The sequence below is a fragment of the Balaenoptera physalus genome, assembly GCF_965194825.1.
Source record: "Balaenoptera physalus genome assembly, chromosome: 2".
NCBI classification, from domain to species: domain Eukaryota; kingdom Metazoa; phylum Chordata; class Mammalia; order Artiodactyla; family Balaenopteridae; genus Balaenoptera; species Balaenoptera physalus.
Window position 1 is genome coordinate 4867857 of NC_138883.1, and position 21118 is coordinate 4888974.

The 21118-nt window shown below is 60.3% G+C and overlaps 1 protein-coding gene and 1 long non-coding RNA gene across 7 annotated transcripts in view; one reads left to right on the forward strand and one right to left on the reverse strand.

Moving 5' to 3' along the window:
- Positions 1-21118, forward strand: part of BEGAIN (brain enriched guanylate kinase associated) — a 46007-nt gene that overhangs the window by 16887 nt on the left and 8002 nt on the right. Inside the window, exons 2-4 of one of the 6 annotated variants that reach the window (XM_082448256.1) lie at positions 80-108; positions 16003-16092; positions 20056-20217. In XM_082448256.1, coding sequence (XP_082304382.1) covers positions 80-108; positions 16003-16092; positions 20056-20217 — 281 coding nt within the window. Of the gene's footprint in view, positions 1-79; positions 109-16002; positions 16093-17564; positions 19164-20055; positions 20218-20508; positions 20635-21118 lie in introns of those variants that run through there. The other 5 variants (XM_082448259.1, XM_082448257.1, XM_082448258.1 and 2 more) reach the window with 5 other exon arrangements.
- Positions 8948-14339, reverse strand: LOC309654401. Its single transcript, XR_014260227.1, has 3 exons — positions 11959-14339; positions 10946-11181; positions 8948-10282 (listed from the first exon to the last, which is right to left on the reverse strand). It is a non-coding gene; the product is annotated as an uncharacterized lncRNA (long non-coding RNA).

The following is a 21118-nucleotide window of genomic DNA, read 5'->3' on the forward strand; positions in this document are numbered from 1 at the left end:
CGCGGTGCCCAGCTCCGCCCGGCGCGGCCGCGGAGCGCACGCCTCCTGCCTGCTGACCCTCTCGTTTGGTTTCTCGCAGGCCTCTGCCGCAGACATGGAGAAACTCAGGTGAGTGAAGCGTCTTCCGTGCCGCGGCTCCCGGGGCCGGGGTCGGGGATGGGGGCGCTAGGGAGGGCGAGGGGAGAGGGCTGTGCCCGAGCGCATCTGCGGCCCGCGGCCGCCCGGCGGGGCCGGCCGGGGCTGGTATGCGTGTGTGTGGTGCGTGTGTGAGCGCGCGCGGCTAGACCGCGGGGAGCCCCGCGCGGGGGGTCCTCGGCCGGGCCGGGGCCGATGCGGCTGGGGGTCGGCGCGCGCGCGGGTTTCCGCGATACCCCGGGCCCTGCCCTGGACTCTGGATTGTCCCCCGGGACCCTGCTCCTGCTGTTACGCATCAGTCCCCCGCGCCGGCCGGTCCCCCATCCCCCAGCTGACAGTTGCCTGTTCTGAGTTTTTAAGTTTCCACCTCGTGGGGGCAGGGGCGGGGGATGGAGTCCTGCCGGCGGGCCAGGCAGTCGCGTCTTGGAGCGATTTTGGGGGAATCCCGCGACGGCGTCTGGGGAGAGTCTCCCTCGGCCTCCCTCCAGGTGCTAAACTTTGAGCCTTGCGGACTCCACTGGGCGCCCTTCTCGGCTGGCCCGGGATCTGTCGATTTGAATATTCACAACTTCCCCTGGGCACCCTGACCCCCACTTTGGGAACACCCCTCCTGTGTCTTCCTTCCGGAAGCTGAACCGAGGCCCAGCTCTGGCTGCTGGGTTTCAGGAAGATCCGCGGGGCCTGGAGGGTCTCTTGGGCTCCTCCCTCCCCCTCTTCCCCCCTCCCAAGGCCAGGATCAGCATGCCTGGTGAGGCAGCTGGGTAGCAGGTGCACCCATTCCCCAAGGGGCAGGCACCCAGCAGAGCCCAGCTTGTTCCAGTGCAGGTCCCACGGTCTAGGGGAGAGGGCCCTGGGGCCTTCCCAAGTGACCCTCAGTGCTGTGGATGAGTCACTCGGGAATGCCCAGGGGGACCCTGGGGACAGGTGGGCCCACACGGAGGCCCCAGACTGGACATGAGCGCAGGGCCATCTTCTGGCCGCTGAGCTGGAGTGCAGCCCTCCCTTGTGGGTCCCCCAGGACCAGAACCCATTTGTCTTGGGCTGGGAGGAGGAGTCCAGTCTCTTAGGTCGTAGGAGCTCAGACACAAAACCAAACGTCCATCAGCCAGGCCCACCTTGTCACGGTCAAGGTCCAGGTGGGGCTGATGAGGCCCAGACAGCGGCAGCTCTGCCTCTGGCCACATAGATGAGCTCAGGCCTCTGACCCCAGGCCGGGACGCTCCTCTGTGCCCCCATCAGCTGTCATCTCACCAGCACCCCCACTGGATGGGGCTCTCTGTGGAGAAGGCATCACTACTTAGGTGGGACTTGGAAAAAAGGTAGCATGCATGGGGCACCTTGAGGCCAGCCTGGTGGGGGGCCCCTCTCTGGTCCTCTTTCCCTCTCTCTCCATGCCCAGCCAAGGCTCTTGAGCACCTGCCCCTGTGCTCTGGGCAGTAGGGACAGAGACATGGCCCAGCCTGGCTAGGAACACAGGTGGGCAAGTGAGCCGGGTGGGCAGAGCTACCATCTCAGCTGCTGAGGGTACCGAGCGTCTCTTTGTTGGGTGGGCTGAGGGCTCCCATGAGCGGAATCCTGAAGGCTGGTCACAGTGGCCAGGGCCCAGGCTGCTGGGCTGCACTGAGGCATCGGAAGCAGAGCTCAGAAGCCGGTGGGATTGGGGGTCCCGTGTGGCCAGGACACAGCATGGCCTCCCAGAATTGGGGCGCATCCTGCTCTCCTCTCCCTCTCACCCTATTAGTAGTTTCAGAGCGACCTCGAGGGCCTTTCCAGACTATTTCTTCCCAGCCAGTACTGGGGCTGCCCCTGTAGGGTTCTGCCCAGCATTTAGTATCGGGGGTCCAGGACCGAGAGGCCCCAAGGGATGTAGGGGAAGTTGGTCAGCATGGCCTCCCATGGTGTAGGTCACAGGGTCCTCTGGCAAAGTCCTGACCCTCTCTGGGGCTCAGTTTCCTCATCTGTAAAGTGGGTATCCTGAGCACCCCCACCTTGCAGGGCTGTTGGGAGGATGACTTGAGATACTGTGGGTGACAGGCCTCACCTGGGACCTGGCCCACAGCAGGGGTCCAGGTAGAGGTTCACTGTGGGGCATCCGAACTGCACAACTATGGGTTCCCAGGCAGGAGAAGATTCATTTGTGGTCCAAGTGAAGGGGTCTTGGCTGTCCAGCAGGATGGCCCTGTGCCGGGGTCCTTCCTTCTGTCCCAGGGCCTGCATCGCAGGCTGGCCCTAGGAATCTGAATTGAGCTCCGAGAGGGCAGGCCCTTTGCCCCATCCAACACTTGTCACACAACACACCCACCCACCCACAGTGCCCGGAACCACAAGGACTATGTCCCTGTGACCCTCAGTGTCTCCCTTTGTGAACAGGTACCCAGCTGGGGCTCCCTCTGCCTGAGTCCCCCTCCTCACCACCCACCCCATACTGCAGCCCCACTTCTGAGTCCCGAACTAGCTGTCACTTTCATGCCTCTCTGCCTTTCATGCCTCTCATGCTGTTCCCTCTGCTCTCAATGCCCTTCCACCCACCTTCTTGTCCGCATGACAGACTGGTTATCCTCCTTGTCATCTTCTCTCTGTGGCTTTTGTGACTCTCTTATCCCTCACCCCCAGGTGGGCTCATTCCCCCTCTGTGTACCAGGTCCTGCGCTGGCACTGAGACAGGTCAGCCCTCCAGAACAGGGACCCAGGCCCAAAACACAGGCTCCCAGAGATCCCAGGTTGGAGACACTAGCCTGGGGAATCAGAGAGGGCTTCCTGGAAGCAGGGACACTTGAGCCAAGGCTTAAAGAATGAATAGGAGTTTGCAAGGAGGACAGATAGGACGAGCCTTCCTAGAGGTGCAGAGTCCTGGGGGCCTGAGGAAGCAAGGCTGTGTTCAGAGAGACCGGTGAGGGGTGGGGAGTGGAGGTCGGTGGGGTGTCCTCTGTCCTCTCCGCCGCATAAGGAAGCCCCTGCGAGCAGAGCATGGGGTCCATTTCTCCAGCCCCAGATCTGGCCGCCTCTGCTCTGGCCTGATGCGTGCCCCCTGCCCCTCGCTCACTCAGCTCTCCTGCCTCTGACTGCTTGAAAAACTCTTCCTGTGACACTCAAATATTTGCAGATATTAGCGCGTCCCGGCTGGCTGTCAGCATGCGGAGCCGCTGCACCGCTAATCCCCAAGTTAATCCCCTCCTCTGCCTTCCTCTGCCCCGGGTCCGCCTGCCTTCACTCCCGCCGTGGCCACTTTGCTGCATGCCTTTTGGCAAGCCATTTCCTCTGTGGGAGCCTCAGTTCTCTCCTCTGTCATAGAGCAAAGTGGGTCAGTCGCCTCACATGGCACCTGGGACACAGAAGGTGCCCAGGAAACCCAGAGCTATTCCTGTTCCAAGTCCACCCCTCCCTCCACAATATAATTGTTCAAAGTTGTGAACCGTGCTAGGCATCTAGAAAAAGTAATAAACATCTGTGCCGTTTAGAGGTTAACTTTAGGACAACCACCACCCAGGTCAAGAAGTTGAATGCTGCCAACCTCCCAGGGACCAGCCCCCACCGAGACCCTTCCCCAGTCACAGCCCCCTCCTCCTCCCCCCGGAAGTCTTCAGGATCCTGGCTTTTGTGATAAAGCGGTTGCTTGTTTTCTTCCCAATTTGGCCGCCCAAGAGCATCCCTAACTGACATCGTTTTGTTTTGCCTGGTCTGGAACTTCACATACATGGTGTCTTTTAGCCTGTGCTTTCCAGGTTGGCTTTTTTTTTCACCCAAACGTCATGTTTTCGAGAGGTGTCCTTAGCGTGCGTGGAGCTGCCCATTGCTGGCTCTCTTGGGGAACGGCGTTTGTGAGTGAAGTTATCTCTTTGTTCACTGATGGCCGTCCGGGCGGGCGGCTTCCAGCCTGGACCATTGTGAATGAAGCTGCTGTGACCACGCCTGTCCAGGTGCTGGGGAACACGTGCAGCCTTCTTGGGGTACCCCGGGGCAGCACTGCTGGGGCACAGGGCACGCCCACCGCCAGCTTTAGGAGATGAGGCCACACCCTCCCCGCGGCACTGGGACTTCCTGTGTCCCCGCGGCGTCCCCGCACTGGGCTCTGTCAGGCCACAGGCGGGGAGCTGCTCCTCCGGTGGCGTTAATTGCACGGCCCTGGATTACTGCCCATTTGGGCTTCCTCGTTTGTGACTTCTGTGTGTTTTTCCATCAAGTTGTCCTATTGATTTGGAGCTCTTCAGAGAACCCTTGTCAGTCACACGTGTGGCAAATGCACCTCCCGCTGGTTGCTTGATTCTCACTGTTTCAATGGTCCTCTGATGAACAGAAGTTCTTAATTTTAATTCCGTTGAGTTTCTCTTGAATCTTTTAGGCTTTTACTTTTTGATGAAAGCTTTTTGTGTCCCGTTTAAGAAACCCCTCTGATGTCATGAAGCTATTGGAAGTGATTTTTGTGTATGGTTTTGGGGTTAGGCTCCTTTTGGTCGTTGTTCTTTGTGGGTTTTGTTGTTGTTGTTGTTCGGTTGGTTGGTTTGGTTTTGGTTTTTGGTTTTGTATATATGTGTTTTTTTGCTTTTTTGTGTTTTTTTGGGTTTTGTGGTTTTTTATTTTTGGGGTTTTTTATTGGTTTTGGGGAATTTTTTGTTTTTTGGGTTAAAATTTTTTTTTGGTTTTTTGGCTTTTTTTGTTTTCTGGGTTTTGTGGGTTTTGTGTTTTTAAATTTTTTTTAGGTTTTGGGGGGTGTTTTGGGTTTTGTGTTTTTTACTTTTTTGGGAGGCTTTGGGTTTTGTATTTTGTGGGTTTTTTGTTTTTTTTAATTTTGGGGTTTTTTGTTTTTTTTAATTTTTTTGTCTTTTCTGGTTTTGTGGGGTTTTGGTTTTGTGTTTTTTAAAATTTTTTTGGTTTTTTTGTTTAGGTATTTTTTGTTTTTTGGGTTTTGTGTTTTTTGGGGTTTTGTGGGAGTTTGGGGGTTTTTTTGTTTTTTGGCTTTTTTTGTTTTGGGGGTTTGTTTTGTGTTTTTTTTTGTTTGTTTTTTAAATTTTTTTGCTGTTTTGTTCTTAAATTTTTTTGGTTTTTCTTGTTTTGGGTTTTTTTTTTGCTTTTTGGGTTTTGTGGGTTTTTTAATTTGGGGTTTTTTTTGTTTGTTTTTTGTTTGTTTTTTTTGGCTTCTGTGGGGGTTTGGGGGTTTTTTGATTTTTGGCTTTTTTTTGTTTTTTGGGTTTTGTGGGTTTTCTGTGTGCTTTTTTTCATACAGACGTCAAACGCTCAGGCCCATACTCTTGATTCATTCGTGTCACCCACGCGTGTTGCAGTGCCGCCTATACCAGATGCCACTCACTGTGCCGAGACACTATGCCAAGTGCCAGGCTGATGCCCTGGAGGTCGCCCCAGAGATGCCAACTCGCACTGACCTCATTTCCAGAGGCTCTCCCTGCCCACCCCCTCTAGCCACCAGGCCTCGATGCCGCTCCTCAAGTCCATCAGACAGGCTCCTGCCCCAGGGCCTTTGCAGGCGCCTTTCCTTCTGCCTGGAATGTTCTTCCCCAGATATCCACGTGACTCCCTGCCTCCCCTCCTTTCACATCTTTCTCAAATGTCATCCCTGGTCAGGGTGGGGTTCCTGACCACTCATTCCATTTACAATTATAGCCCTTCCCCCATCCTCCTCCTCCTCCCTGCCTTGATTTTCCATCTCCCTCATCCCCACCTGACTCTCAGTTTGTCTTATTTATTTATCTTATTTACATCCGTCTCCCCCCGCAAAGAACAGCAACTGACTGCTGATCCCCAGCACTTAGAGCTGTCACGTAGTAGGTGCTCAGTAAACGCTCTGGAATGAGACCAAAGTGTGGTGCACAGTGAGGAAGGGGGATGGGGAACAGCTATTCCCCATGCTTCATGATGCCCGAGAGGGGGCCCTCCACTCTACCCCCCAGGAAGGGGAGTGTTGGGGACACTTTTGCCCCCCACCCCCTCAGGGAGTAGTGGTTTTTAAAAAAATCACCCCGTGAGAGGTCCTCGGAGGTATGAGAGCCTCCACTGGAGGGATCTCGCCTCAGCAGCACGTAGGGGAGCCTTCCTGAGAGGGAGCTGCTTGGACGGAGATGAGGAGGAGTGGGGGGAGGGCATTCCCGGCAGGGCGTCCGACGTGGGCAAAGGCCCGCGGGCAGGGGGGATGCTCTTCCTCACCTGGCAGCTGAGCTCTGCCCTTCTCGGGCTCTCGGCCTCCTGCCCCCGCCAGCCAGGAGGGATCACGGAGCTGAAGGGGTTTGGGGAAACAGAGGCCAGAGGTGGAAAGGGGCTTGTCTAGGTCTCTGGGGTCAGGACAGCCACAGCCTCCCAGAGCAGCTGGACACTGCCCAGTGGGAGGAGGCCTCTCTGTGTTTGGGCCAAAATTTGCAGCCCACTGGCCCCTTCCAGTGTCCCCTCCTGAGGGCCACACCAGCACCCTTCCTGAAGTCCAGAGTGAGGATGCACTTCCGAGGCCTCTGGGCCCCCACTGACCCTTCAGAAAACCCAAAGCTCTTGTGTGGCACCCAGCGCCCCTCTGTGTGGCCACCTGAGCCCTGGACCTAGCTGCTCCTCCCGGCTCTGCCTCACTTCTAAACATGATTCTAGCGGAGGATGTCTTACGGGCTAATTCTCACTAAGCTGTGAATGACTGCCTCACTTTGATTTCTCCCTTTGGGAGTCAGGGCATTATAAAGGGACCCTCCACATGGACTGTTCTCTCTTACCTTCTTCTGCCCTGCCCTTTAAAGTCTCCTGTCCTCACAGCCCATCTGAGTCCCACTCCTCTGCAAAGGCTCCCTGATGAAGTATGTGGTTAAGAAGGTGGACTTACCTGGATTTGAATCCCAGACCTGCCACTTACTGGCTGTGTGGACCTGGGCAAGTTTCTGAACCTCTCTGATTCTCAGTTTCTGCATCTCTAAAATGCAGATCGTAATAATAGCACCTAACTTAGAAGGTTGTTTTGAGAATGAACTCGTGAACGTGAAGCTGGGCACATGGCTGGCGCTGTGTGGGCCACTTCTCCCTGTTAACTGCATGCCCCCCTCTCACATGGTCTCATTTGTTCCCAGGCCCTGTTTCCCCAACCATTGGGCAGATGGCATTATTCCCATCATGAAGGAGAGGACCACCTGGCGAGGGGGGGTGTTGGGCTGTGACCTGCAGACCTAGACTGAGTTAGGACTGCGAGAGCATTTCACAGTCGGGGGCAGCGGGCCGGCTCTGCTGCACCCCCAGACTGCATTTTTCCCAGAGAGGGCACATCACCAGTCCCGGTGGTGACTGAATATTTCAGAGCAAGGATGTGCCGTGTACCTGTTTCTCAGCGTTCTGCCTTACCCCCATTAACCGCGGGCAGAAAGCCAGCCCTGACTGTTTGAGATCTCTGGCCCCCTCCTGCACGCTCTCACTCTACCTTCATGACAGCCTGAGAGCTGCCGCATCGCCTGCATCCCTCGACAGGCCCACTGAGGCTCTGGAGGCGTTGCCCATCAGGGCGCCGGTGTCAGGGACAAGGCCTGGGTGTCTCTCTTGAGCGATGGAGCTGCCGCTACCTGACATGGGAAGGATGGAGATGGGGCAGGTGGGGATGCACGAGATGTCTGTGGGATGGGTGCCCGGGAGCAGGTATCCTGGGATCCTCAGCCCTCGTGGCAGACAGCATGGGGGTGCCCTGCCAGGGCAGGGGGTTGCGCCTCTGTGTCCTGTGTCCTGGCCGGAGGGGCTGCCCTGGGGAGGGTTCTATCCTGGCTCCCATGCTCGCTAGCCGGGTGCCCTTGAGAAAGGCCCTGGCCCTCCAGGCCACAGTTCCTTCATCTGTACAATGGGTAACATCCCCCCTCCCTGCCAGGCCTTGGGTGAGGATTCAACGAGGGGACTGTCAAGGGCACACAGTAGGCCTCACTGGGTGATTGAATGATTGAATGGGGGTGATCTCGGGGGAAGCTTCCAGAGGAGGTGATGGTCACAGGTGTCCTTTGGGCTTTGGGTACTGATGGGGAAACTGAGGCCCAGAAAAGCAGCCTCCTTCCTCGGCCCCAGTGCCTTGCAACCACCTGCTGCTGCTAAAATCTATCATCATAACGCCAGTTCTTTTCTTCCAGACTCAGTTTGGCCCCCAGGACTGTCTCCTGTGGGTGTGGAGAGGTGCGGGGTAGGTGGGGCGGTGAGGTCAGAGGGACCAGGGACCAAGGGCGTCCCGGAGCGGCCCGGGGCACGTAGAGAGCGCCGGGATGGGGCAGGCCACCCTATGCCCCGTGCTCCAGGGTCATCAACAAGCCTCCCACAGCCCTGATTACCTTTATGATCCCCAGAATTCCGGGAAACAGGCCCCACCGCCGATCCAATTAATGCGTGCCCGTGTCTGTGGTGGGGTGGTCAAATTAGTGGAGCCAGCGTGGGTTCCGTGGTGGGCAGTAATGAACCCGACCATCAGAGTGTGGAACGGCAGCCTCTTCTCACCTGGGCTCCAGGGCAGCGTGGCAGGCGCTGGGAGGTTCATCTGGGAGCCCGGCGGGGAGCTCCTCACCAGCGGTAGGACCACACCACCCACCCGTCCTCCACGCGGACGCCCCCTGAACCCGGATTCTGGGCAGAGAGCAGGTGTGGCCTCGGGGCAGGGGAGGGGTCCAGGGCCAAAGTGTGCACAGTCCCGCCCTCCAGGTCCCCCCAGTGTGGGGGGAAGAAAAGAGAGTAGATAAGCAGCAGTGCTGGGCTGGGTGCTGGGAAAGACGAGGCCAGGCAGGGGTGCCCCAGGAGCCCCAACACAGCCAGAAAGGGGGCCTTGGGGGCTTCTGGGGCCCGCAGGGTGGCTGGCCCTACCGCTCCTGAGGCAGCCTCCTTAGGACTCCCTGTCCCGACTCACCCACCAGAGGGACAGCCCCAGGCCGGAGCCTGTCGCCAGTCCTTTCCGCTGTGGAGCTCCCCAGGGGCTCCCTGCGCCCCGAGCAAGGGGACCGGACACTTGGCCCGCACTCGGGGCCAGGCGCGCTCAGCCTCCTGCCAGCTGACCCAGGCCTGGGCTCTGGCCACACTCGTCTCCCGGCCTTTGCCCAAGCTGTGTTTCCCGCACAGATAGCTGGCCTTCTTCATGACAGGCACGGGATGACCTCTCCTGCCGGTGCTGGAGGCCCTCCTCCATGGGGTCACCTCTGTCTCCGTACTCGGGCTGCCAGATAAAGTACAGAATAGCCAGCGAAATTTAAATGAATTTAAATAAATGTCACTGGGCATCCTCTACTTTATCGGGCTCCCCGATTTCAATAAACAGCTGGATGCTTATTTAGTGTAAGTACTTCCATGCCGTGTTTTGCACATACTTACACTGAACACTCATTATTGACCTGAAATTCAAAGTTCACCCTCTCATGATCATTTCAGGGGGCTCAGCGCTTACGGAAGTCAGAGAGCAACTTCTTCTGGCAGAGCCAGACAAACAAAACCAAACCCCTAAAGCCCCCGACCTCAGAGGCAAGGAACAGCCCAAAGCCCTGGAAGCTGCGGGGGGGAATTCGGGTTGCTCGTCAGGAGGCCTGCGGCCTGTTGACCCGGGGTGGCGCTTTCTCCCTCTGAGCCTCAGGTTGCTCATGTGTAAAATGCATTCACTCTGTGTTTTTCCTTCATTCAGCGAATGTTTATTGGGCCCTCCTGGTTGCCAGGCTCTGCTGCAGGGTCTGAGGACCCAGCAGGGAAGGAGGCAGGCAGCAATCCCTGTCCCGGGGAGCTGCCACTCCCGGGGGTGAGGCCAGGGACACACAGGCCCGGCAGGGAAAGGCGGAGAGAGGATGCCTGCAGAGCGTGGGAAAGGCCTCGCCAAGAAAGTTGCGTTTGAATGTTGAGTGAAGGAGGAGAGGGGCAGCCGTGGGGTATCTGGGAGACAGATCCAGGCAGAAGAACAGCAGGTGCAAAGGCCCTGAGGCAAGGCCGTGCTGAATGCGGCTGGAAGGTGAGGTCCAGGGGGCAATGGGAAGGCCACCTGCCATCAGGTGATCAGCGTGAACACGTTGGGCTTGACCCTAGCGATGTAGGAGCTGTGGAAAGGGGGCGTGGATTGGACTTAGCCTTCAACAGGACCCCTCTGGCTGAGAGCAGGTGAGGGCAGGAGCCAGTTAGGAGGCTGTGCAGCAATCCCGCGCAAGAGAAGTCGGACTCAGGGTGGCGGGCGGCGCTGGAAAGAGAAAAAGAGTCAAGGGAGCCTCCATGCTCTGGGAGGAGCGCTGGCCCTGCTGGGTCGGGGCAGGGATTGGGGAGCGCCGGCCTTGGTGGGGCGGGGCAGGGATTGGGGAGGGAAGGCTGTGGATTTGGGGAGGGCGAGCGGAGAGGAATACAGTGGGCCCTGCAGGTCTGTGCCGCCTGCGAGATATCCAAGCAGAGATGGAGGCAGCAGAGGGTATGCACACCTGGAGTCGGGGAGACACAAATTTGGGGGCCCTCAGTGGAGCGATGGTATTTGTGGCTGGGGTCACCATGGGGTGAGTGTACCCAGGGAAGGAGAGAGATTGGAGGCACTATTCCTGGGTCCTGCTGGTTAGGAGGTCTGGGAGAGGAGGACCACCCGCAGAGGAGGCCGAGAAGGACGGCCAAGTGAGGATGGTGTTTGCAGGAGGAGGGAGGGGTCGACCGTGCCGTTGGCCGCTGAGGGCTCAGGTCACGTGAGCACTGAGATCAGGGACCGGCAAGAGCTGGTTCGGCAGCGTGGAGGGGACATGAGCCAGGTTGGGTATCGGTCCTGGCAGGATGGGTGCAAGGACAGGCAACGTTTCTTGGGGCAGAGATTGAGGACAGGTCCTGGAGGGTCAGCAGAGGGTTGTTCTCAATATGGCAAGCGTACCTGCATGTTCTTGTGCCGGAGACAATGATCCAGAAAAGAGGGGAAAATTGGTGGTCTGGGAGTGAGGGGAGCGTAGCCGGAGCCGCGCCTGGAGTGGGCGGAGGGGCTGCCTGGCGGGTTGTCTATAGTAACAGGCGGGCAGATGCTGGTAGGTGGGGAGACCTGGCAGTGGCATCTGCGGAAGTTCCCTTGGGGTGGCTTCTTTTCTCCCATGGAAGAGGAAGCGAGGTCATCAGCTGTGAGTGGCGGTGCGGGAGGAGGCGTTGGGAGGTTGAACAGAGAGGAGAAAGTGAAGGAACGGAACAGGGGATGTGGTAAGGCTCCCGGGTCAGTCTGCCGGATGAGCAGAAAGGGAGGCCTGTCAGCTCGGCCGTGTGACTTCCTGCCATCTGTACAGGTGCAGGCGCCGAGTCTATGGAGAGCTGGCCCTAACCAGAGTGGGGTTTGGGAGGTCAGGGAGGGCTTCTTGGAGGAGGTAAATAGAGTGAACTAAAGAACAGGGGAGGGGATGTTCTGAGCAGGAGGGGCATTGTGTGCAAAGGCCCAGCGGTGGCTCTGCAGCTGCTCCGCCCACTTGCCCAGGTTGCTCTGCTTTGTCCTGGCCCCGAGCACCCCTGGGTCCACCCACCCACTGAGGGCTCACAGGCTGCAGTGCCGCCAGCTCCCAGCACGTGGTTCTGCCTTGATGGGGGTTGGGGGAGGGGGGCGGTGGGAGCAGGGCTGCAGCCGCCTGATAAGATGAGGCGGAGGCGAGATGAAATGTTCCCTGCAGCGTCTCCCGTCTCCTGTCCCTGGGCAGGAGAGCAGCAGAGCGGGCCACGAGGAGGGAAGAGGGACTCGTTCCACTGGATGACCTCGGCCAGCAAACCAGGAGAGAGCAGGGCCTGAGCAGGCGTAGAGTTTGAGATCACCCCCTGTCTGGCTTGAGCGGGTGACCCCTCCTGGCTGTGGGCCCCCAGGCCAGCCCTGTGACAGTCCCCTCCCCCAGTGCACACGCACACCCATGCACGCACCTGCACGCTGTTGCACAATGGCCTGGCGTGTCCAGAGTCCCCTTCTCCATGCACGTGGTGTTGCTGGTGAAACTGCTGCAGAGTCAGCCGAGGGGCTGCCCAGGGGCTGGGCAGGCGTGTCTGAGACACAGACCAGTGCCAGCCAGATGCCCAGAACCGTTTTCCTTCAAGGAGAAGCTCACGGCCCACCAGGAAGCGGGATGATGTGTGGGAGACAGTTCAAGGGAGAGTCTAAAGGGCTGCAATTTGCACTAAAATCTGGCATCTCAACGTGAGGGGAAGAACAGCTGGCCCAGTGTTGAACCCCAGGAGGGCTGTGTGACGTCATCGCCATGAACCTCAGTTTACTCATCATACGGGTGTGGTGCACGCCTCCCTCACAGGGTGGCCTGAGACTAGATGAGTAGGTATGTGTGGGCACCTGGGGCAGGGCAGGCCCTCGGCAGGTGCTGGGGGTGTTGGTTAACCATTCATGCCCACCTGCCCCTCGAGAAAGGTCCTGAGTAGGTTCCCAGTGGGGACACAGGATGGAATCAGTGCGGCAGTGATCAAGTTCAAGGGGAATAGAGAAAGACTGTTTGTTCTGAGACACAGAAAAGTGGTGGCCACCAAGCATGGGGGCACAGGCCAGGGCACGAGGGGCCTCGGCAGGGACGAGGGGGCTCTGAGACCCTGCAGGGGTTGTCTCTGGCTCCTTTTGTGGAAGGATGGTGGCACCAGACCTTCTACAGGGAGACTCAGAGATGATGCCAGCATGGGGCAGGGACAGAGGCTCTTCTGCAGGGACCCGCCCCCGGGCCCACGCAGGGCATCCCAAGTGTCTGATGCGGTGGTCCCAAGGTGCCCACTGGAGGCCCACCTGGGAGAGGACCAGCTGGGTCTGAGCAGGTCTGGGGGCAAAGACCTTCTCCCAGGGCTGGGGTCACCTTGGCCAAGGTGGCCCGTCAGCGGTAGCTCTGAGGGTGGTTCTATGGTGTCCTTCTCCGCCGGGCATTGCCCTTGACACTGGAAGCCGGCACGAGTCCCTGTGCCATGAGTTCCAGGGTGTCGGCCCCTGCGGGAGGGTGAGAGGCCAGTGAGGGAGGGGCTGGGTGCTCTGCTCCACACCAGCGCCTCAGGGGAGCAAGGAGGACTTGGGGGTCTTACCCCCCCCCCATTTATCCAACCTCAGAGTAGGCCCCGGGGATATAAAAATGCACCAGACCTTGCAGCCCCGGAGAGAAGATCGGCTTCTCTCCTGCAGATGTTTCTGCAGCTGTTCACGCAACACGTGTTGCTGGTCACTGGCTCCACGTGGGCACAGCACGGGGCACTGGGACGAGTAGGTGAAGGGGGGAGGTGGTCCCAGGGGAGGGCAGGCAGGTCCCCAGGTCGTTGTCCCCGCAGGAATGAGAGAGAGTGGAGGAGGGAAGGCTGTCCCTGGCGGCAGGGGCCTGAGAGGGAAGGTACCTGGCCGAGAGGACGGCGAGGACAAAGGCCCTGAGGTGGAAAGGCAGGGGCTCAGGGTAACTCGGGCACAGCCTGGAGCCAGCGTGCGGGAAGGGAGCCAGCGCAGGGCCAGGTGGGGGCCGTGGGGGGTCTGAGGGGACGGGGACTTGGGGGAGGAATCTTGGGGAATTTTGCCCAGAGGCGGGAGTGGTCTGGCTGGGTTTCATGACCTGCCGTCTGGCGGATGGCGGAGACCGGACTGGGGGCCAGCATGGAGCAGGAGACCGGGCCCCGGGCGCTCAGAGATGAGCAGGAAGGGGCTCAGCCCCAGTGATGCTCCCTGGCGGGCAGGCCGGGGCGGGATGGGTGTCAGGGTCCCACCAGCAAGCCCTGGGTGGGGAGGAGTTAACTTGAGTGGGAAGGAGTGAGTGCCATCCTGGCAGAGGGGACACAGGGACAAAGTCACCAAGGTGAGAAGCTGCCTGCAGCATGTGAAGAATGACAAGCAATTTGGTGTCACTGGAGCATGACTGGGGGCCGGAGCCTGAGCGCGGAGAGTGGGTGCGGAGACAGGCAGTGCCATGGGGGTACCGCAGGGACTGGCTCCTGGTACCCGGGAGCCGGAGGGCAGACACTCCTTCAGCCCCACCCCGCCCCATCACCACAGCCCACCAGGGAGCACCTCTGCCCCCAGGAACCTTGTTCACACCGCGGAGCAGGGAAGGGTGGCCCCCGGACCCCACAGCTCACATGTCCTTCCTCCCCGGGCCCAGCACAGCATCACAGGCATCGGGGGATTTCAGCCGCATCCCAGACTTGCTGTGTGATCTTGCTTAACCTCTCTGGGCCCTAGTTTTCTCACCTCTAGGAAGAGGCGCTCCCCATGCCACAGGCTGGAAATGAGAATTTGCGTCAGAACAAGAGCGGTTGTCAGGGATAAATGCCTTGTGTGTGACCAGCGGCGGAGTCTGGGTCAAGTCACAGTCATGCCCCGCCCCCCTCCGTTCTCTGTGCTTCCAGGCAAGCCCCGCCCCTTCCCTGGGCCTCAGTTTCCCAGGGGCCCAGCCTCCCTTCTACTCTTCTGAGAACTCACCTGGCAGGAGTCCCCCGAGGCAGGGCCTTCTGGGGTGGGGCCTCCCCCAGGGATTGCTGGCCTCAGCCGAGCCACCGAGGGGAGACTGGGTCTCTGGCTGCTCCCACGGGAACCGGCCAGTCCTGCCTCTCCTCTCCGTTCACTCAGCAGCACTGGGGTCACTGGCCAAGAGTGAACCCTGGGCCTGGAATTCCAAAGTCCAGTTCAAATGGAGATCAAACCGCTGCCTCTCCCCCAACCCCTCCCCAAGCCCGGCCTGCAGAAGATCAGCCCAGGAGACCAGGGCCAAGGGCAGCCCATTTCACAGATGAGCAGATGGGGGCTTAGGGAAGTGGTGATCGATGTGCAGCTCACGGCCCCAGGCTGAGAGCTTCCCTACCCGCCCCACCCCCACCCCAGCCTATCAGATCAACACTTTCAACCTTTTCTGGGGGGAGGGGCGAAATTTCATCCTTAGTAAATTTTTTTTCTGTTTTTTTTTTTTTTTGATCTTAGTTCCCTGACCAGGGATCAAACCCGCGCCCCCTGCAGTGGAATCGCAGAGTCTTAACCACTGGACCGCCAGTGAGGATTTTTCATCCTCACTGTAGGAAATATGACAAATCCAGAAAAATATAAAAGAAAATGTTTTAATGGCCCAGAATCCCACCACCCACCCCAACAACATTAACATTCCTTCCCCTCCGTTATCTCGTGCGGCCGTCTGTACGCAGTTATTCTGTAAATGGGATTGTGCTGCCCTTTCTCTTAACACGTACACTTGCCCGTGTCGCTAAGCCTCGTCTGGACGCCTGATGTCTGGGGCAGCGTCCTCCCGTCAGATTTCTGCTCTGGCTCTGGGGCCAGCCAGGCCACCGGAAGCCCTCCCTGGAGAGACTACAGGAAGGGGGCGACCAAGCCGACGCGCGCCTAAAGCTCTGATGTACACCCCGTTGCCCCCAAGCAGGGTGGCACCATGGGGCTGGGTGGGTCATCCCCCCCCTCTGTCCCACCCCCCGCGCAGCCCAGACAGGCCACAGGCAGGGTGGGTGAGAAGGGGTCCCAGGAGGGGTGAAGTGGGTCCTGTCCTGGACCGCTAATACCCACTGGGTCCCGCAGCCTCCAGAACACCCCACTGGTGTCCGTCAGCAGAGGTCGGGGGTCACACTCCCTCCATCCTCCTTGCCTCCCAGGCTCTCTGACCCACAGGTCCTGCAAGGAAGGAGCAGTAGCCGGACAGAAACCTGGAGCTGGGGGGAGCCTGCCCGCCATGACTCCCCTCTGAGGCTGAGATGGGGATGCAGGCCTGGGGTGGGGACCCTGCCGCCGGCGGGACTCGGTGCCAGCAATGCACTCAGGCAGCCAGGGCTGGCAAGCGCCTACCCCCCGGCTCCTGCGCTCCTACCCTGCCGCCATGCTGATGACAAGGAGCTCTCCTGCCGGTGGGGGACGGTCCCCCATCTCTCTGTGACTGCGTGCCCATGGCGGGCCCGGCGTGGCCCCCCGGTCCCCGTTCTGAGCAGCTCTGTCCTCTTCACCCACAGGCTGCGCAGCCCCTGGGTGCCCTCGTGCCTCGGGCAACCCCGCGTCCTGCAGGGCCGACTGGCCAGGTCCTCGCCCTCGCTCTGGGACAGGTAACACACCTGTTGTCTCCCCGGCTCCTCGGTGTCTCTGCGTCTGTCCCCAGACGTCCGTCCCGCATCTGCATCGACTCCCCCGAGAAGGCCCAGAGGGGGAGGGTGTCGGCTGCCAGCACACCCTCGCCATTGCTTCCCGGCCATCCGGTCTTGGAGGCGAGGCCCCGGTGTCCCCGCAGACCAGCCCCGGGCTCGGTCCTCGGGCTCAGGCCTCCGCTGAGCGGCCAGAGGGGCTCCTGGTGGGAGGCAGGCGGGGTCCCACTCTGCGCCGAGGGAGCTCATCTTTCTTCCCTGTGAGGTGGGAAAGCCTTGCTTCCCGCGGGCAAGGAGGGAACCACGAAGCACGCACCCACCTGCACACACCCTGCCGGGTTAGGCCAGATACTGATCAATTCACCAGGACCCAGGTCAAAGCGAGGTGACCCCCACCCCCCGGGCAGCAGTCTGAGCAGGGCTTCCCGAGCCCCCTGGCCGGGAGGGTGGCCCTGATCTGGAGGGTGGGGCATGAGGGATTTCCAGGCCCTCCCTGTGCATCTGTTGAGGGGCCCCCTGAGCCAACTCCACACCAGGGGGGAGGCAGAGGCACTGAGCATTCCCCCCACGCTGCCTGCCCCCGGCATCATCTCTTGGCGGTTCTGATGACCCGGGGAGTGCAGGGACCACAGTGACAGCCCTGCTCCCTGAGGGTGGGTGCTCCAGTGTGTGGGTGCACACATCCCCGTTTTACAGATGTGGAGACTGAGGCTGAGGTCAGGCAGGGCTCGGGCAAATGCCCTGGGAGGGAAAGGCAGGAAAGGATGGTGGTACCACACAGGTGACCGAAGACCTCAGGGTGCCCAGCCCAGGGCCCTCCCTGGACCAGGCAGGGGAGGGAACATGTCCAAAGGTCTGGAGTAGTTGATTGCCAGGACTTGGTGACGGGCTGTGAAGGGTGGCCACAGGCAAGAGGGGTCACCGCGGCCTCTCAGGGTCTGACTGGGGACAGATGGCAGCTGTGACCTTCCCGGGGGTGGGGAGCACAGGGGGCAGAGAAGAGTCAGCACTGGCACACTGGGTGTGAGGTGCCTGTAGGCCTTCTGGGAGGAGAGGCCGGTGGGCGGCTGGACATGGAGGGCAGTAGAGCCCTAGAGAGAGGTCGGGGCTGCAGATGGAGGCCTGGGAGGGGTTCGTGTGTGGCTGGGCACAGAGGACCTTCGGCCTGAGATGTGTGGGGAGGCCCTGCAGATGTAAACCAGGGCCCTGAGGATCAGCCTGGGCGACGGAGCTCGAGTGGCAGAGGTGGGGAAGGCGTGGTGGGGCACCGGGGTTGGCACTGCTGTGACGGAGGGACCAGGGAGGCGTGTCCAGGGCCGGGGCCCAGGTGCCTCCAGCAAGCGGGCGGGGGGACGAGGAGGAGGCACGGGCTGGGGGCTGTGCCAGCCCAGGGCTGGACCGGCTGCGGCTGAGGGGTGGGTGGGTGGGTGGGTGTGAGGGGCTCAGGAGGTGAGAGCAGTGTTTGAAGGGCGGTGGGACAGAGCCGCCCAGTATGTCTGGAAGGCCATCCGGAGGCCAAGGGTAAACTGAGGCTTGGGTGGGCCGGCTCGATGAAGCTGGCTGCCGCGTGAGCGGGAGGTCACAGCTCAGGTGCCCGTCTGGCGGGTCCCGGCTCTGCTAGGAGCCCACCCCACAGCCCTGTCATTTTTCCTCCTACACTTGCCTCGTTGGTGAACCTGTTCCCTTGTTCATTGTCTGTCTCCCCTCGAGACTATAAGCTCCGCGGGGCGGGGACCACTTTTTTCTCATTCGTGCTGTGAGGCGCAGGGAACAGGGCGGGACAGGGCAGGAAAGGAAGGAAGGAGGGTGACGGGTGGATGCATCGTAGGGGGATACGGCTGGGTCACGTCAGGGGTGGGGTGGACAGTCTTGATGGCAGGGTCCGAGCTGTGGCTGCAGGCGGGTGACCAAGGTGGGGGAGGGCGGGGGCTCAAGTGGCCCCACGGGTGCTCTCACCTCTTCCCGAGGGTGCGGACCCCGCCTGTACCCTGTGACCGAGGGCTGTGGGTGACCTGCAGCCCCTGCAGGATGACTGACTTCAGCGGCCGCCGCCCCACTCCCACGCCTGATCCCGTGTGTGCAGGGGGCCCTGGGTGACACGGGAGAGCCCCCAAGAAGCTCGCCAGCCCCCTGGGGAGAAAGGCCTGGGCCGGGGGCAGTCTGGGACCTGTAGCTGCAGGGGGCTTGGGGTGAGTCAGTCAGGCGTGCTGCCTGGAGGAAGCGGCAGGGCCTGCTTGGCAGCCATGGGCGGGCACTCTGCCACTGGTCTCCCTCCTTGCTTGTCACTCTGCATCTTCCTTGGGGACCAACTCTTGGGAGGACCCACCCCGCCCTTCTCTGAGGTTCTCAAAACATAGGCAACTCTTTATTTTTATTTATTTTTAAGAATGTAGACCTGGGCAGGAATCCAGGAAGACTTAATCGGGGTTCGCTGGGTGTGCGCCTATGGTAACACGTGTGGTTTACAGACAGGGCCCGAGACTGAAGCTCACTCTGTCCCGGGCTCTGGAGGAAGCCTCCTGCTCGCCCACAGCAAACCCACCAGAAGTTACCATCCAAAGGGTCTTAGCTCCAAATGGTCCCCTGAGGAGGGTTGGGCTTCCTCCAGCAAACAGTTGGCCCAGTCGGGCCCCTACTCCGACCTGGACACCTCTCTGAAGCCAGGGCTTTGTGTCCCCAGGGCAAGACGGGGACAGTCGCAGGTGGATTGGGGGGTGCATGGCGGGGACCAGCAGCCAGGTCTGTGTGATGGCAGGGCCCCTGCCCACCCCATGACACCTTGGAGTTCACCTTCAGGCTGCACCATTCTGGGCTTCGTTGTGACTGTAGCGTAGGGGGTGACGGGGGCAAAGTGCAGGGGGTGACAGGGGAAAAGTGCAGGGAGTGACAGAGCAAAGCGCACACCCAGGGCACTGAACGGCAGCTTGAACCTTAGCCTCACTCGTGGCTAACGGCCAGCAGAACTCCCCTGGTGCCCCTCACCCACCGGGCCGCTGTCCCTTCCCTGCAGAAATCAGCCCTCCCGGCTGTTAAAGGTGAGTCCTTCCCCCCTTGGCCCCTTCTGCGTGCTCAGCCAGTCAAGGGAAAGGTGCCTCAGGTCAGCCCATGGTTAGGTGCTCTCTGGGAGCTGGGTGGCTGCCGACAGGAGGGTGTGGCCCCTGCCCTGGTGGAGTTCACGGCCAGTCCCCTGGGTGTGGCCACCACACCTGTCCCTCCTGCCTTGTGCCCAGGGGTAGCTGATGTGAATTGATGGCATATGGCTCAGAGGTTGAATCATCCCGTTTCTGTTTCCTGAGCATGGGAACTCAGCGGCCCGGGGTCCCAGAGGAGCCCTCAGTCTGTGGGGAAAATGGAGCCTCAAGAGCCAAGCCTGGCTCTGGAAGGCTTCCTGGAGGAAGGGAGACATGTGCAGGCCAGTGGTTTTCTGAGTGTCTGATGCTCTGCGCAGCCAGCTGGCCACTGTGGCGGACGCTGCCTGGGCGTGGGGCATCCAGGCTCATCCTCTCCCTGGCCCAGAGGGCACACAGCCTGCTGGGACCACACAGTCGATTTGGGGAAGAGAGTCCTGGTCTAGGGTGTGGCACTACTGCCTCTGGGCCTCAGCGTCCCCAGCCAGCGCTGTGGAGGAGCAAAAGTCGGGGACCCTGTAAGCGGTGCCATCTGGAGGTCGGCTCCCAGACCGAGAGACTGGGTGCCAATGGGCGCTCTTTAAACCAAGGTCCTTTAAGCTGCCCCAAGCACTTGCCCCCCACCCAGTGCCAGACTGGCTCAGGGTCAGAGACCCTGAGCCCCGGGGCGGGGGCGGGGCGGTGTGCGTGCGTGTGGTGCGTGTGCGCGTGCGCTGGTGCGGCCGGGCGCACCCGTGCGCACCCACCGGCGCCTGGAGCTCAGCGCCGCGGCCCGGCCCGCCGCCGCGTGTCGTTGCAGCGCGCTGCAGGAGCAGAAGGGCGAGCTGCGCAAGCGGCTGTCCTACACCACGCACAAGCTCGAGAAGCTCGAGACCGAGTTCGACTCTACCCGCCACTACCTGGAGATCGAGCTGCGCCGGGCGCAGGAGGAGCTGGAGAAGGTCACGGAGAAGCTGCGCAGGTAAGGGGGCGGGGCCAGGGGGGGCGGGGCGCGGGGCCGGCGACCTGCCGCTAGGAGAGCCCTGCCTCCCACCCGAGCTGGTGACCCCATTCGTACACGGGGAGTCCAAGGCTCAGCGAGGGCAAGCGGCTCTGACAGAGTCGCGCTTTGTGCCAAGAGCTGCCAAACCAGGATCTGAACTGGCGCTGGCTACTGCGGGGTACAGGCTCTTCCCAGGCACCTCTGCGTCCCCTCTGGGTCCTTCTCGTATTTATGTGGTGGGGCAGCAGCATGACACAGAAGCAGCCATCTCCAGACCCAGACCCCAGCCACTGTCGCCTGGGTCTCTGAGCGGAAAACGATGTCCAGCCTTGGAGGTGAAGCAGCATTTAGAGACGGTTCCCTTGAGCAGCGCAGCAGCCAGTGACAGCAGGCTAGGTGTGCGGGACCCTGAGCAATGGCTCCCTTAAAAACAAAACTTCTGTAAACATCGTTCTGCACGTGTAGGATGGATATTCTTCTAAACAATATTACACGCTTTCCAGGCTTCTTGTAGGAAGAATGTAAAGAAAACGCAGACTTTGCTGTTGGCTTGGTTTGTTTTAAATGTTTACAGAGCATTGCATTTGCAGTGAGGCTGTTTGTCCCTTACTACTTAAGCACCTCCAGCCTCAGTTTCCCCACTCGCAAGACGGGCAATAACACTACACATAGGTTGTCGAGAGGATGGACACGGCCCCTTCCACCGTCACACCGCAGGGCGGCAGTGGCTTCCCACCCAACACTTGCCTCCATCTCAGCCTCTTCCAGGGGGAACCGTATCCTATTCACTGTGTGTCCCCAGCACTCACCCCAGGGCACATCACACAGTCTGAAGGTTAGACCCCTGCTAACCTGCTATTGAACTGTAAACCCTTTCGCC